The sequence below is a fragment of the Nomascus leucogenys genome, chromosome 19, assembly GCF_006542625.1.
Source record: "Nomascus leucogenys isolate Asia chromosome 19, Asia_NLE_v1, whole genome shotgun sequence".
NCBI classification, from domain to species: Eukaryota; Metazoa; Chordata; class Mammalia; order Primates; family Hylobatidae; genus Nomascus; species Nomascus leucogenys.
Genome location: NC_044399.1, coordinates 40,697,279 through 40,714,110, shown reverse-complemented (window position 1 = coordinate 40,714,110; position 16,832 = coordinate 40,697,279). Strand labels below are relative to the sequence as shown.

Genomic DNA, 16,832 nt, shown 5'->3' with positions numbered 1-16,832 from the left:
GCATTTTGTCAAATGCTTTGTCTACGTCTATTGTTAGAATTATTTAATTTTTTTCTCTCTTTAGTCTATTGATATAATTGATTACATTAGTTGATTTTTCAAATGTTGAACCAGCCTTGCTTGCCTGGGATAAATCCTGCTTGGTCATGATGTATAATTCTCTTTATAAATTGTTGGATTCAATTTGCTGATTGCTTTTGAAGATTTTTGCATTCATATTCCTAAAAGCTATTGATCTGTAGTTTTTTATAATATCTTTGCTTTGATATTATGGTAATGGTTGCCTCATAAAATGAGTTAGGATATATTCTGTCTGTTTCTTTCTTCTAGAAGAGATTATAGAGAATTGATACAATTTCTTCCTTAAGTGTTTGGTAGAATTCACCATTTGGGCCTAGTACTTTCTGTTTTGGAAGGTTATTAATGATTGATTCTATTGCTTTACAAGATAAGCCTATTTGTATTGTGTATGTCTTCTTATGTAAGTTTTGGCAGATTGTGTATTTTAAGGAATTAGTCTCATTTTGTGTGGCTTATCAAATGTATAGGCATAATATTTTTTATAATACTCCTTTATTCTTTTAATGCCCATGGGATCCATAATGATGTCCTGTCTTTCATTTCTGATAGTAATAATTTGTGTCTTCTCTTTCTCTCTCTCTCTCTCACTAGCATTACTAGAGGCTTATTGAGTCTACTGCTCTTTTCAAAGAACCAGCTTTTGGTTGTTGATTTTTCTCTATTGATTTTCTGTCTTTAATTCAATTGATTTTTGCTCTAATTCTTATTATTTCTTTTCTCCTGCTTACTTTGGGTTTAAGTAAGCTACTTTGGTCTCCTTTTTCTAGTTTCCTAAGATAAAGGCTTAGATTGTTGATTTTTAGAATATTTTTCCTAATATATGCATTCAATGCTGTAAACTTTCCTTGAAGCACTGCTTTTGTGGTATCCCACTAATTTTGATAAGTTGTATTTTATTTTATTTCATTTTTTATTTTTATTTTTATTTTATTTATTTATTTTTTTGAGACAGAGTCTCACTCTGTCACCCAGGCTGGAGTGCAGTGGTACGATCTCGGCTCACTGCAACCTCTGCCTCCCAAGTTCAAGCAATTCTTCTGCCTCAGCCTCCCAAATATCTGGGATTGCAGGCATGTGCCACCATACCTGGCTAATTTTTCTATTTTTAGTAGAGATGGGGTTTTGCCGTGTTGGCCAGGCTGGTCTCAAACTCCTGACCTCAAGTGATCCGCCTGCCTTGGCCTCCCAAAGTGCTGGGATTACAGGCATAAGCCTCCATACCTGGCCGATAAGTTGTATTTTAATTAATTGAAAATATTTTAAAATTTATCTTGAGATTTCTTTTCTCACTCATATGCTATTTAGCAATGTGTTTAATCTCCAAGTATTTTGGAATTTTTGAGCTATCTTTCAGTTATTGATTTCCAGGTTAATTCCATTGTGGTCTGAAAGCCAACATTGCATGATTTCCATTCTTTTAAATTTGTTAAGGTGTGTTTTATGGCCCAGAATGTGGTCGGTCTTGGTGATTGCTTCATATCTTGAGAAGAATGTGTATTCTTCTGTCACCAAATGAAGTTGTTGATAGATGTCAATTATATTCAGTTGATTAATGCTGCTGTTGATTCAACTATGTTCTTACTGATTTTCTGCCTGCTAGATCTGTTTATTTTTGAATAAAGGAGTGCTGAAGTCTCCAACTATAATAGCAGCATCATCTATTTCTTCTTGTTGTTCCATCAGTTTTTGCCTCACTTATTTTGATGCTCTGTTTCTAGGTACATACATGTTAAAAATTACATCTTTTTTGAGAATTGACCTTTTTATCCCTAATAACTTTTCTTGCTCTGAAGTCTGCTGGGTCTGAAATTAATTTAGCTTTTCTGCTTTTTTGGGATTAGTGTTAACATGGTATATCTTACTCTATGTCTTTACTTTTAATCTGTATGTGTCTTTAAGGTGGGTTTCTTGTGAACAACATATAGTTAGTTGGGTCTTGTTTTTTTTTTATCCACTCTAACAATCTGTCTTTTAATTGGTATATTTAGACCATTGACATTTGAAGTCAATGATAATTGATTATTGATAGAGTTGGGTTAATATCTACTATGCTTGGTACTGTTTTCTATTCGTTGCCCTTATTCTTTGTTTCTATGTTTGTCTTCCACTCATTTTCTGCCTTTTGTGGTTTTAACTGAGCATTTAATATGATCCTATTCTATTTCTCTCCTTTCTTAGCATATCATTTATACTTTTTTTTTACTGATTTTAGTGCTTGCTATAGAGTTTGCAGTATGCATTTACAACTAATCCAAATCAACTTTCAAATGATATTGTGCTGCTTCATGACAGTACAAGTACCTTATAATAACAAAATTGTCCGAATTCCTCCCTGCCATCCTTGTCTCATTACTATCATTTATTTCACTTACACATAAGCATACCTAGCATATATGTAAACACTATAATTATACATAATCAGCACATTGTTAATATTATGATTTTGGGCAAACTATTAGCTGTTAAATTAATTAAGAATAAAAATAAAAGTTTTTATTTCACCTCCACTTATTTCTTCACCTTTCTTTACCTGCTCTCTTTCTCATGTAGATCCAAGTTTCTGAGCTGTATCATTTGTCTTCTCTCTGAAGAACTACTTTTAACATTTCTTACAAGGCAGGTCACTGCCCATAAATTCCTTCCATTTTTGTTTGTCTGAGGAAGTTTTAATTTCTCCTTCACTTTTGAAGGATAATATTGCAGGGTAGAGAATTCTAGATTGGTGGGGTTTTTATCTCAACATTTTGAATATTTAACTTCTTCTTGCTAGCATGGTTTCTGAGGAGAGGTTGGATATAATTCTTATTTTTCCTCCTTTATAGGTAAAATTTTTTTTTACTTTGACTTCTTTCAGCATTTTTTAAATAGTTGATTTTCTGTAGTTTAGAAATTATATGCCTTGGTATACTTTTTTGTTTGTTTGTTTGTTTGCTTTTGGCATTTATCCTGCGTGGTGTTCTTCAAGCTTCCTGGAGCTGTGGTTTGGTTTGGTGTCTGACGTTAATTTTGGGAAATTCTCTGTCCTCATTGTATCAAATATTAATATTTTTTTCTGATCCTTTCTCTTTCTTCTAGTAATGGTAGTCTCTTTTTGCATATGTTACACTTTTTGTAGTTATCACCTAATCCTTGGATATTTTTTCCAGTCTTTGTTCTCTTTATTTTTTCATTTTTGAAGCTGCTATGGATATATCCTGAAGCTCGGAGATTGTTTCTTCAGCCATGTCTAGACTACTAATAAGCCCATCAGAAGCTTTCTTCATTTCTGTTAGTGTTTTTGATCTCTAGCAGCTCTTCTGATTCTTTCTTGGCACTTCCATCTCTCTGCTTATATTGCCCATTTGTTCTTACATGCTGGGTACATTATCCATTAGAACCCTTAGCATATTAATCATAGTTGTTTTAAATTCCCAGTCAGATAATTCCAGCATCCCTGCTATATCTGAGTCTAGTTCTGATGTTTGCCTTGCCACTTCAAACTGGTTTTTTGGGGGTTTTTTGTTTGTTTGTTTGTTTTTGCCTTTTAGGATGCCTTACAATTTTTTCTTGCCAGACATTATGTACTGGGTAAAAGGAACTGTCAGTAAATAGGCTGTTAGTAATATGAGTAAGGTGCGGAGGGAGGGAAAGAATTATATAGACCTGTGATTAGGTCTTTTCATGAATTTGTGCCTTTGAGCTGTGAACCTCACAAGTGCTGTTCAGTCCTCCCCTGGCCTTAGATAGGACAGGATGGCTAGAGTGGGCTGGAGTTGGGGATTTCCTTGTCCCCAGATCAGTTGGGGTCTGATAAAACCTCAATCTCTGATTAAAAAAAAAAAACCCTCAAGCTCTGATAAAATAGTTTCTCCTAAGAGAAGCCCTCGTTAAGAAGAACAGCGTGCTCTGGCCTATTTTAAAAAATGGTTCTCTCCCCATGTTCCCCACCCCCAACCCCCACACTGAAATCATGAGATTTTCTCCATATTTACTATGAGAATCTAGTTGAGCTTCTGAAGAGCACAACTTTCAACTGAATATACAGAAGTCTATCAACTAAATGACTGGGTCCCCCTTAGAGTTTTTGACTCTCAGGCTTGTCTGCTCTGAGCCCCCCATTTGTTGGTTAGTGTTATAGTTTTTCTACCCCAGCATTGTTCCTACAGAGGTTTCTGCTTCAGTAAGTTGTGATTCTCTGTATTCGCCTGGCTGGCTGTCTAATTCTGGGAGCAGCGGTTTCAGTTTGCCCTAGGACTTCACTTCACTTGGTGGATCTCGGAAGAGCTGTTGATTTTGTAGTTTGTTCAGCGTTTTGCTTGTTAGAATGGAGTGCTGCTGACTTCTAAGCCCCTTACGTGCCAGACTGAAAATGAGCAGGTTGTTTTCACCTGTGATGTCTTACACCAAGGACAACTAAGTGAAGAGGGAAAAACAAAGGAATTCATTGAATTCAGACTGGAGATCTGAAAGGGGCCTTAGAAGCCTAACCACTGGTCATTCTTCTCTCAGTAATGTCCCAACATTTTAATAAAGTAATGGAGTAGACTGTATACACGTGACTTATTTGGGTCCAGAATTCAAATTAGCTTTTCTCAGAGAAAGGAATTAAGTCTTCTCGAGTCAGTGTCCACTCCCTGGAAGGAAATATAAATGTGATATTTACTATCTATATTTAATATACATAGAAAGGATGGCTGGAATGAAGTACTAGAGACAGTGGTTATCTCTGCAAGGTGATTTAATGAATGATTTTGGTTTTGTATGATGGAAGACATATATATATATTTTTGTATATTTTCCAAATTATATCTTAAACGAACATGTAATACTTCATGAACATAATAATACAATCTCAAAGAAAAGAAGCAACATCTTAGGCCATGAATACTTATCTGTCTTTTCTCCATGTCTCCTTACAGTCTGCAAAATGAATGTTCACCGTCGATGTGAGACCAACGTGGCTCCCAACTGTGGAGTGGATGCCAGAGGAATCGCCAAAGTGCTGGCTGACCTGGGCGTTACTCCAGACAAAATCACCAACAGCGGCCAGAGGAGGAAAAAGGTAACTGGCTGTTTGGTGGTGTTTCTGGAGCCCTTTTCAGACTAGCCTTTCTGTGCTGGCTTCCAGAGGGTATTCTGTAGTGAGGTCATAAGATTCCTGGGTTTGAGGTATTTTACTCAAAACTGCAGTGCTTAAAGAAAAAAACAAAGATAGAAGCCAGGCAGGTAACATTAACGTCTTCTTGAGCTCCAAAAGTGGAGTGAAAACAAAGCAAGCCTCAAGGGTTATGTTTGCCAGAGAAACATAAACTTTGAGATGAGGAATTTGAAATTCCTTCTAGAAAAAGCTTAACAACTCTATACAAGGAAATGGACTTATCTGCTTCCAGAACTGGCATGAAAGCAATGTCAGTGTCTGACCTTCACCCCTGGTATCATTATAATGAAGATAAATGGATGAAGAACTGGAACCACATTCTTTTCTAGGGAGGAAGCCAAGATGATTTGTGATCATACCAGCACTGAGCTGCCCGGGGAATATTGTTAATGTCTCACGACATGAAACATCTGGGCCATTCTTTGGAGACCAAAACTGTCTCTATCTCTGTGACATTCTAAATATCAGTAAGAAGAGATCCATTTGCCAAAATGTTATTTTGGTAAGTCAGGGCCCACAGATGTAAACAGAGGGAAAGGCATCCGTAGCATTTCATTTGTAGGCTCTTCTTTGGCCCTGGCTCCTGGCCTAGAAAATTTAAGAGGTCTTTGAAAAGTAAGTTATGAGAAAATTAGAACCATGTTAATGGGGCAGGAAATCCAGGTGAAGGGTGCAGTGGGCAGTGGCCCTCATTGCCCAGTGGCAAACATCCTCAAGCCCCCTACTAGAAAAGCAAGTCTGACTCTAGGTACCTCTGCAATCTTGACACCTAAATAGTCTCCCTAAATTTTGCCCTGAAATGTCTTCTCAAGGCATTTGCTACATTTCCTGGTCATCTTGTCATGTTAGAAGCTACCCGTGGCTCTTCCATGTTGCTTCTCTTGTATAGGAAAGGTTGAAGGGTTCTTATTTTCTTAAACTTCTCCTTCTACCCTGTTTTCTCAATAAGCAAAGCTGTTTTGCAAGGGTTGCAGAAAAAATTCTCTTCTCCCTGGTTGAGATAACTGAGACTTTGTGCTTTTGGTGGCTCTTCTCGGCTTTGTAAATCCCATTGGTGGAAACAAGACTTCAGTTGTTGACCCAAGGTGCTGGAATTGCAAGCAGAGTATCAGTACCCAAGAATGCTAGGGCCCTGCTGAAGAGGCAAGCTGAGCAAACACTCTGTCATGACAACGTTATGCAAACACATTTAAAAGCTCTAGAGAGAGCCCTTTTCAGGAGACGTGGTTTTTATTCTTGTCTAGAAGTAAATTAAGACAGAATCTTTGTCATGAAACATTTGAAAGAAAACTCAGTACCTGCTCTCTTTGCGCTATATTTACATGGGCTATCATGCCAGCTGTGAGACATCGTCTGCCTTGTCTTGGATTTGGAAGAACCAACAGGTAAGAAGCCAACATGGAGAAATTCAAGAAGGGGCAGGGTAGAAGGCTGAGGGACTGTAGTCCTGATATTTTTATTGCTGGGATGCTTCTGATGCCAAAATTGGAAAAAGCCAAGTTGTAACTCAAGTCACTATGAGAGGATGGGAGAGAAGTGCCCTTGGTCTGAAGCTCAAAGGCTTCTTTGCAGGAATATCAGACTTTCTGGTGTTTTGGTAGCCCTCGTGTTGCCCCTTGCAACTAGTCCATCATCCAGAAAGGATGTGTGTGCACAGCAGGTAGACCAAGAGTAAGTACTGAAAGGGAGCAGAAGTGTTTGTGATCTTTGAGTCTAAACCACTGATGTTAATGGAGACTCAAAGTGGATATGCCAGCATCTATGCCAAGGAACAAACCTCACTGGAGGTGTTCTATTAAAATTTACCAACAAATATCAATATACCTGAAAATATTTATTGAGCATCTGTTACGTTTCTTACTTTGTGTAAGTCACTAGGGGCAATAAAAATGCTGGACAGAGTCTTACCTTTAAATGTCGTATAGTCTACTTAAGTAGAGAACCCCTCACAATATACACATAAAGATACTAACTATAGAAAGCTGAATAAGATATAAATAAGTGCCAAACAGGTGTTAGAGACAAGTGTCACATTGCTTTGCATGAGATAACTTGTATTGCTTGGATAGGTGGAGGGGGGCTTTATGGAAGACATGGGGTGAGCTTTGCTTAGAAAGGTCAATTGTATTTGGATAGAATTAAAAGTGAACAAACTGAAGTGTCTTGTTTTCTTCCCTTAAATTGGCAAATGAAACCTTGAGTCTGTGCTTTCAGAATATCAATTCAGCAAGTACCACTGGGTACTAGGAACACTCTCTTTTTTTTATTTTAGCAGTTTTTAATGAAAGTTATATATAAGATTTATTCCTGAATCCTCTCAATTGTTTTTTCCTTGTATTTGCCCTTCTTCTTTCCTACTTGGTGAGATGTGGCTTTCCGTTCAAAGATCTCTTTGCAGTCTTTGTCCAGCTTTAGCCTGGTGATAACCACCTTGCTGGGGTAGATACCCACGTGGATAGTTGAACATTAGCCTTTTTCTGCTGTACCTGTTCAATGTAGATTATGTATTTCTTCCTGTAAACCTGGACTACTTTTCCAGTTTGCTGACCTTTATGGTGTCCTCGCACAACCCGAACTACTTCATCCTTTTGGATGGGGTTGGATCAAACATTGTACCTCTGTCTCAGCTCTTTGGAATGAGGGGAAGACATCATCCTTCTGTGAATGTGGGGAAGGTGCACTGAAATTCCTTTTGTGGTTCTTGCTCTGGTCAGAAGTCACAGAAGGATCGAACTTCATTTCGGCTACTTTGGCGATGGCTGCAAGAGGACAGAGATCTACTGAATTCCCACTGCTCTGGGAACTCTCACGGCTCTTGTATGGCATCTTGATGCTTTTGACATCAGAAAACTCTCAACCCTCCCTTCTGATGCCTCTGTCCCTGCTTTCTCTCCTCTCTAGCTCATTGCTGGTGCCGAGTCCCCGCAGCCTGCTTCTGGAAGCTCACCATCTGAGGAAGATCGATCCAAGTCAGCACCCACCTCCCCTTGTGACCAGGGTGAGACCCTCAGATTTGCTTCCTGACCTCTGAGTTCTGCCATTGGATGGACCAAGGAGCTCTGAGGCCTCTTTAACCAAGAGTGAGCTTGTTAGCTGAAATAGCTAGCAGCCCTGGCAGGTTTTCACACACCCTTTGCCTGTTGATTTAATAGTTCTTTCATTCTACAAGAACTTCTTGAGGGCTGGGTACTCCATGGCCATATCTGCCTTAATTTCCTTCCAGGCCAGGGTAAGAGGAGAGCGAGTGTATGATGTTATGGTTCTCTGTTTTCCCTTGCCTCTGTCCCTGGTTCCAAGTGTACTGGAAAGAGAAGGGTACAGCTCCCTCTCTTAAAGCTCTTGCCTGGCCCTAGACCTGTCAGCACCACTGCCTTGAGTTGAGTTTGACACTCCCTTCCCCATCATCATACCCAAAACCTGAGATCAGCTTGAGTTTGGGGCTGGGTGAGGGAGGATGTCTTCTATCCTGGCCTTTGGGTGGCTGGGGATAGAAAGATGAAGCTAGAGGACAGACTGAGAAAAGAAGTGGGAAGGAGGCCAGTCCTAGGCCTGTTTCCCCTCTACAGATATCTCCTTCTGTCTGAATATGCTTCAGACAATAAGTTCTGCAGACATAATTTGCACAATAATAATTATGCAGCCATCTGAGAATGCTGAGGCTGAGGAGGGACTTATACTTGCAAAACCTCCTGCTCTGGTGACCATTACCAGATATGCCTGGTAAGGGACATATGCATCTGCAGAACAGGAATAACCATCACAGCCTGACAATGGTGCCTTGGTTTTTCTATATCCCTCTTTGTGTTCATTATCCTAATTTTATGCCCGTACCCACTCTGTGTTGGTGCTTCATTACTGTCCCCCAGGTTAGTGAGTGAGAAGTGGAAGGTCAGAGTGTTGAAAAGGTCTGTCCCAAGGTTTGGAGATAAGTCTGTGGTAAGGGCAAGACTGTACTCATGCTGGCTGAGGGACCCACTCTCAGAAACCCTGCATCAAACCTTCCTTGGGGGTCACCACCATGACCCAGACCTTCTTACCCAGGAGTAAATAAAAGAGCTTTGGGGGTCATGCACCACCCCTGAGGCCACAAAATAATTGGTCTCAGTCCCTCTTCGTGCTACTCCAGTTAACTTTCTGTGTCTTTATACTCTACCTCATTCCAAATGAGATTTGAAGCATTCATAAGTAGCCTGATGTACTCTGGGGCTGCAGAACTTGTAGCTATTTTCCCAGACCAGTTTGGGGGTTTTCACATGTTTCTTTCTGAGGCTGAAATCCCCTTTGGGAGCTTCAGGGAGACAGGGTCATATAGGAAAAAGACCCCAGGTAAGAGTTCAGAGACCAGTGTTTCTAGGCCTGGCTCCTGCCCTGCATGCTCTCTGGCTCTGAGCTCTGCCACTGGATGGATACAGTGGCAGGATACAGTGGCCCCAGGGCCTCTGCTCATCCCACTTGACACAGAGGCCAGGATTTCCCAGTAGTGATGTTAGCACAGATGTGCCTCTGAGCGACATTATTACAGAACAGAAATAAGACATAGTTTCTTTTTCTTCCCTTGTGAAAACACATAGAAAAACCTTTTCTTCAAGCTTTGGTGTCCCCAAACAACTATGTTTTGCCTTCCAAAATTCATTTAATAACTGAGGCTTTTAGCTCTATGGTGAGATTAAAAGTTACTTAGTCAAGCTAAGTGATAGGTGGATAACTGCTGAATTGGCAAGGGGAGTGTCTGCAGACTCAGCAGCTTTCCCCCTCTTCACCTTCCCCAACACATCTCAGAGGAGCCAAACTCCAGGTCTAGGAAAGCTCTCCGGATTCCTTGAGTGAGCCCTTATGGGACTCTGTCCTTCTGAAAAGAAGCTGAAGATCTCTTTCTGTCACTCATGCCTAATTCTGATTCCCAAGGGTTAATAGGCTATGTTCCCCTTCCGTAATCCAAGTTATTCACAAGCATCATTTAAAATCGGATTATGCTCAAGATGCCCATTTCCACATAGAAGAGGGCGTGTCTTGATGAATGAGTTGCTAACAGTAAAGCTTCTTCAAATAGAAAAGGTCAGAGGATCATCCAGCATTATCTCCCCCAGGTAATTCAGGTCATAAGCTCTAGAGGGGGACACAAGACTGTCCCATAGTTGAGAAATTGTACTGAGAAATTCCCGCCCCATTGGAGATAAGTTTGCAACATGTCACTTGGGAAAGCAATTCTTTTGTTAATAATAAGCCCATTGCTCGTTTTGTTAGATAACCTTGTGTGAGATGAGTATTTAGAAGAAACCCGGCAACAAGGCTGAGTGAAGGCTTTTAGAAGGTATGAAGGTTTCCACCTTCAGTGATCAGCCACCGTTCTGATGGCTCAGTTGTTGAAATAATTATATCACCAATGATTACTGTGATGACAGTTCTTGATTCGTTGTTCTCATCTTCAAAGGAAACTTGAAGGATACCTGTGACTCTGCAGAATTCCAGAGAGGGCCCAGATTTGTGTGCTTCACCTAGAACAATGGAATAGGCTACTAGCCAAAGGGGGCTTTCAGAGAGACAGCCAGGTCCAGTGTAATCCGGAGTTTGCAAGGGCAGGGAAGGGACTGTGTCCTCCTCCTCTTTGCATACCTAGGCTCTGCTGCACATTAGGTGCCAATGAGAGTGTGGTGAACAGATGAAGGAACATACAAAGCGATGTCACAATGGATCTCTTGTTGTGAAGAACCAGAAAGAGGACTGAGAGCTTACAGGGGAAAGTCTGAGTGTTGAGTCCTAATGGAATGGGCTTAAGAGGTATGCACTAATGCAATTTCTTGTTCCTCTTGGCCCTAGAAATAAAAGAACTTGAGAACAACATTCGGAAAGCCTTGTCATTTGACAACCGAGGGGAGGAACACCGGGCAGCATCGTCTCCTGATGGCCAGCTGATGAGCCCTGGTGAGAACGGCGAAGTCCGGCAAGGCCAGGCCAAGCGCCTAGGCCTGGATGAGTTCAACTTCATCAAGGTGTTGGGCAAAGGCAGCTTTGGCAAGGTCTGTGGCACACATGGGTGGAACTGCTGGTTTTGTTCTACTCCTTAGCATTGTTTCGTCTGTTTGATCTAAGATTGAGAGAGGAACCTTTCAGCCTGATCTCATTAGGTTTTCTTTCCTTCCTTGTAAGTGCAAATGACCTGAGGCCAAGTAGATAGGAGCGCTGGTTCTGCTATTAATTGGCTATATGAGACTTTCAAGTAGTGATTTAATCTCTTTCGAATTCAGTTTTTCTCATTTGTTGAATGGGGACAGGAATCAAGTGAGATGGTAGATGAGAAAGCACTTTGGAAAGTTTTAAATGCTCAGTGTTCCAAATCAATAGTAGTATCAATACATGTCTTCCCTCCTTCAGAGATCAGCTGAAATTCTGTTTTTAATTCATTATGAAGACTTTGAGAATGAATCTCTGCCCTCAGTAACCCTAGGGTTCAAAGCAAATTTAGCATGCATTACTTTGGAAGGTAAATGTTATTTAACTGATCTTTCTGGCATGTGATCAATGTTTTGTTTATCCTTTACATGTGGCAAGAAAATGGGAATAATCATCTCATGCCTTGGATCAGGGTCCTCTGCCCTTGGTGCCATTCTCCATATCCTGTTCCCACTGAGATGAATACAGTGGTGTGGGGTGTGGCCTTTAGTATGCTCAATAAAGCACTAAAGTTGATCAGCCATCATTCTGATGGCTGGGTGAGATGGAAAAATTAACTCCTGTTCATTTTAGAAAGAAGACTAAGGGGCAGGGAGCAGAGGAAGCTGTTTGCATTTCACCTGAGATCTCTGATTGTTCCCTGGCTCTATTCAGAGCTGAGCCTGGGAGTCACCTTTCTGGGACCTCCTGAGAGGTTCTGGGAGGTCCTGCTCTGGGGACCGGGAAGCTCCTGAGATGACATGTCCTGGCATGTCCTGGACTCTTGAAAGCAGCAGCCTGTAGGTCAGTCAGCTGGCCCATCCCACCTGGTTCCCAGCCATCTCACCTGCCCCTATCTCACCCTGATACCACTCTGGTGGGAAGGTAACTGGGGTTTACTTAAATGGCAAAAGCTGAAGCAATTACATTCTTTAGAGACTGACTAAATAAGAAGAGGTCCTCTGGTTAGGCATAACTCTGGGACGGGAATAGGATGTGGTCTAATTTTGAGCAAGACTCCAAGATTCTAGGTTTTCATACAGTGTGGGCAGAATGGGAACTTAGATGACTTTGGAGCATTTAGGTTATCTCTCAGGAAAAATCACAGCCAAAGTTTGAGCCAGTTTTAAAGAGTCTGTAAAATATGTAGGCGACAAAAAGTCTTCAGGTTAACATCATGAATTCCCTCATTAAGTTTCTGATGGCTGCTTTTTAGCTTTGATGGCTTACATTGGAATACTGTACTTAGGAGTTACTTATTTAAGAAGAGAAAGGCTTGTGACGTTTGTAGGTAAATGAGCGCAAAAATATCAAATGATAGGAACACTTTAAGAAAATAGAACTGTTAATTAGCTCTCTTGAAAAGGAATCACGTTTCCAGCTTCAGAGTTATAAAAGAAACCATAAAGGCAAACAAGGACAGATTCAACTACATAAAGATACATGATTCTTTTCAATAGAATAAAATAACAGAAAATCATAAAACAGGCTTAGAAAAACTTTTACAGAAAGTAAAGGGTTAGTATCTTTATATATCATATGTGTATAAATTTGTAAGAAATTAATATGATAGACAAAGGAGACATGAATAATTTACACGAAAAGAAATACAGTCAGAAAACAGTTAATTTTAAAGTTTCATTTTAAGTAAAAATAGCATCAAGGTAACATTTCACACCTATTAAGTGAGCCAAAAAGCTTTTTAAGTGAAACTACTCAATATTGGTAAGTCACCATGAAACTCCAACACTTCTACATTGCTAGTGGCACATTGTGTCACACATCCTTTCTGAAAATAGGAAATGTGCAAAATGCTTCACCCTTTAATCTACTTATGAGAGTTTCCATCTTACAAATGTAACCCAAGAGAAATTGTTTTAATTGTGTACAAAAATACTCAATGCAACTTATATAATACTTAATGATTAGATATAACTTAAGTGCCTAATTTGAGGGAAATGGTTAAATAAATTATATTTACTTGAATTGAGTATAAGCAACCATGATAATAATGGAGACCACATGGAGAATGTCTGTAAGATAATGTTCAGTTAAAAATAGTTACAATATTTTACTGTACTGTAACTGTAAAAATATTTGGTGTACTGTAATTGTAAGTATGACAAACGCATATAAACATATGAATAACCATTCAACAGATGTGCATTGAACTTCTCTTTTCTATGCCTGGGCATTGTACCAGAGATCAAAAATAAATAAATTGTAGTAACTATTAGAATGTAGTAACTGTAGAATTGTAGTATGTAGAATAGAAAGTTTTCTTAAACATTATGTATGCATCTTGAGAGGGGGTCTTGCTATGTTGCCCATGCTGATCTGTAACTCCTGGGCTCAAATGATCCTCCTACCTCAGCCTCCCAAGTATCTTGGGTGCATGCCACCACACCAGGCTTGTTATAATATTTAAAATTAAAGAAAAAACAGAATTAGTTTTTAAAGTATTTGGTATTAGCTTATGCTTCTTCTTTTTATTCCATACATGCATAGATTGATGGAGGCAATTGATTGATTGCAGGTCATGTTGGCAGAACTCAAGGGCAAAGATGAAGTATATGCTGTGAAGGTCTTAAAGAAGGATGTCATCCTTCAGGATGATGATGTGGACTGCACAATGACAGAGAAGAGGATTTTGGCTCTGGCACGGAAACACCCGTACCTTACCCAACTCTACTGCTGCTTCCAGACCAAGGTATGTTAGGAAGAAGCTGGCTGGCTGCCATGTTGGGGCATCTTGACTATCAGATAAAATACCAATTTTAGACCCTCTACATTGTTCTCTCAAAGACTTTGTAAAGTGGGATGGGTTTTACCCTTGAAAAGATCAAGATATATTTGAACAGCATCTTCTTTTTTAGGGCACAGGATTTTCCATTCAAGGTTGTGCTTGTGAAGGGATGAGAGAGCTGTAGAATTCTTTGCAGCCAGAGCTGGACAAAGTCAAATGGCTAAACTCACTGTTTGCTCATTGGAAAAACCAACAAGTGTGGTTAGTCCTTGCTCTGCTCCTAACTTTCTGTCACTAATCAAATCACTTAACTTCTAAGTTATTTTCACGTCATATGAAAAAGAGTAGAGGCCACCTTAATCTCTTCTAATCTGTGTAACGTCATCTGAAATAAAGGATGTGAACAAATGCTTAAAATTTCATAGTGAAACACAAATATAAGGCAGCATTTTTAATTTACCACATAGGTGTCTGGGAACCAGAAGGTGGCAGTAAAGAAACAAAGATAATCCATAACTCCATGGTAGAGTCTGACTCGAGTATCATTAACTGATTTGTTACCTGTTTTTAGTAAAGAAACACCAATTTTCTTCATGAAGCTCTAATTTTGTTATACTTCTTGAGGGGTTGAGAGGAGTTAAAGTCTTTTAGGATCATTATGGATGTTTGTAGTATTTTGCTTCTTGAGAAGGCAAAGACAGACATCACCTGAAACTCCTAGCTGTGGCTTATGTGGAACCCAGACCCTGAGGGTGACATCATGGAGAGGTGATACCTTGCTTCTGGGTGTATTCTCATCTCCATGTCATTGTGAATGCCAGTTTTTCCACTTAAAATTCAACAGTTATTCATTGAGTCATTTGGCAAACTTTTCTTTTATTATATTTCATTAAATCCTTCCCGTGTATCTGATGCCATGCCAGGTGCTGGAGATACGGTGGTGAACTACACTAGTCCCTGACCTCATGGAGTTTACATTATCTTTGGTACACTGTTTCCCAGAGAGGATTTCTCAGAACCCCAATCACTTGAGCAGCTGTAAGAAGAAAGGACTCTGTGACCCATAGTTGGAGTCACTGCAAACGTAACCTCTCTTAGTCTCAACACACATATGTTTATTAGCATCCTTGAGGAGACCTGCAATGAAAAAAAAATTACCCTTGTTTAATCTACTTTTCCCAACTTATTTGATCCCAGGGTCCCCCATCTCTCTCTTACACACACAATGCCCATTCCATGCTGAGGAACCCTGATCCTGTGGAATTTTTCCTATCCTTCTGATCTCTCAGGAGAATAAGAAATATTGTCTGAAAATCTGGAAATCATTCTGCTTATCTTTCAAGAAGGACACATATTTCTTTGTCTACGGAACTTTCCTCAGGGACCCCTATTTAATAAGAATCTATCCCTTTTTCTGAACAAGTATAAGAATTACTAGCTTTTCTCATTTTTGATGTGTGTCGTGTAATGCCTAATATTTATGGGTTTGTGTGTGTACAGAATCCTGCATAATAGAGACTCAGTGATGGAGTTAACTTTCTTCTTTTTTCCACTAGAGCATAATTTTAGATTCATGAGAAATGTATCATATTTTGTATTTTCCATGGTGCCTATCACAGGGCCTCACGCTTGACAGGTACCCACGGACAGAATCAAAGGCTTGGAAGATTTTTTCAAAGTCACTTTATCTTTCTTTATCTCTCTCTCTTTTCCTTTCCTTTTTTTTTCTTTTCTTTCCTTTTGGTACCAGTGAGAAAATTGGGTTTCAGAGAAGTAAAACTATTTTGCTCAGAGGCATTCCATCTTGGCAGAGTCAGACCTGGCATCTCATCGAGTCTCTGGGACTCCCAAGGTAGTGGGGCCTTGCTCTGATTCACATTGCTAGTTTCTTGTGCCCGATCCAGCACAGGGTCCCTTCTGTCAGAGGAACCCTCCCACTTCCCCTGTCCCCAGCAGGTAGCCCTCTCTCTCACTATCTGAGGTAGCTTTCCCAGCAGGGAGCCACTCTGGCAAGTTTTCTTTACACCATTATCAAGAGGCCCAACATCCTAGGAGGGGTCCAGTTTAGTTGTGAGGGCTCTATGGAGCCCCTGTACATGGTGGATCATGGGAAGCCACAGTTGAAGGTCAGCTTGGTGAATGAGTGAGGGAGTGGGAATGGATGTCTTCAATGTCAGCAGTGTTCTCCTTTGAGCATTGTAGAATAACAAGGCTAAGGATTCCTCATCATATGGCAGCTTTTGGAGCACAAAATGGTGTTGAATGACACCAGGGATTTCTTTTATGGCAGAACAATGATCAAACTAACATGGATGTTGTCAAGGATGGCTGTAGGGTGAGGATGGACAGAGAAGGAGCTTCCTCTGTAGTTCAGATATTTACTATCTTTTCTCAGGCCACTGTCAGGCAGCCACAGTCACAGGAGCAGCTTTGCACCAACTCTCTCATGCCACCTCAATTTCATAGAATACTTTGCTTTAAGTAACAGATGCATATTCACTGAATTTTTCTAAAGTGAATCATATTTTAACTTCATAGAAGGATCTTAACTTACTTATGAAAGGAACCTGATGAAGAATCAGCTTATAAACCTTCAACTTAACTTTTAAAAAATGTGACTTTCCCTATGACAAACCAACAGTTTGTCATAGTTTTAAAGAGTAGCTATTATTCACCTGACTCTGAGGTAGATGCTGGGGTTATTAACACAAAGGAAGA

The 16,832-nt window shown here is 39.9% G+C and overlaps 1 protein-coding gene across 3 annotated transcripts in view; it reads left to right on the top strand.

The window, feature by feature from the left end:
* The window catches only part of PRKCE (protein kinase C epsilon), a 531,054-nt gene that overhangs the window by 343,422 nt on the left and 170,800 nt on the right, over positions 1-16,832 (top strand). For all 3 annotated transcript variants that reach the window (XM_003262805.4, XM_030799764.1, XM_030799765.1), the window contains exons 7-10: positions 4,980-5,122; positions 8,120-8,216; positions 11,036-11,235; positions 13,905-14,078. In XM_003262805.4, coding sequence (XP_003262853.1) covers positions 4,980-5,122; positions 8,120-8,216; positions 11,036-11,235; positions 13,905-14,078 — 614 coding nt within the window. The remainder of the gene's footprint in view (positions 1-4,979; positions 5,123-8,119; positions 8,217-11,035; positions 11,236-13,904; positions 14,079-16,832) is intronic.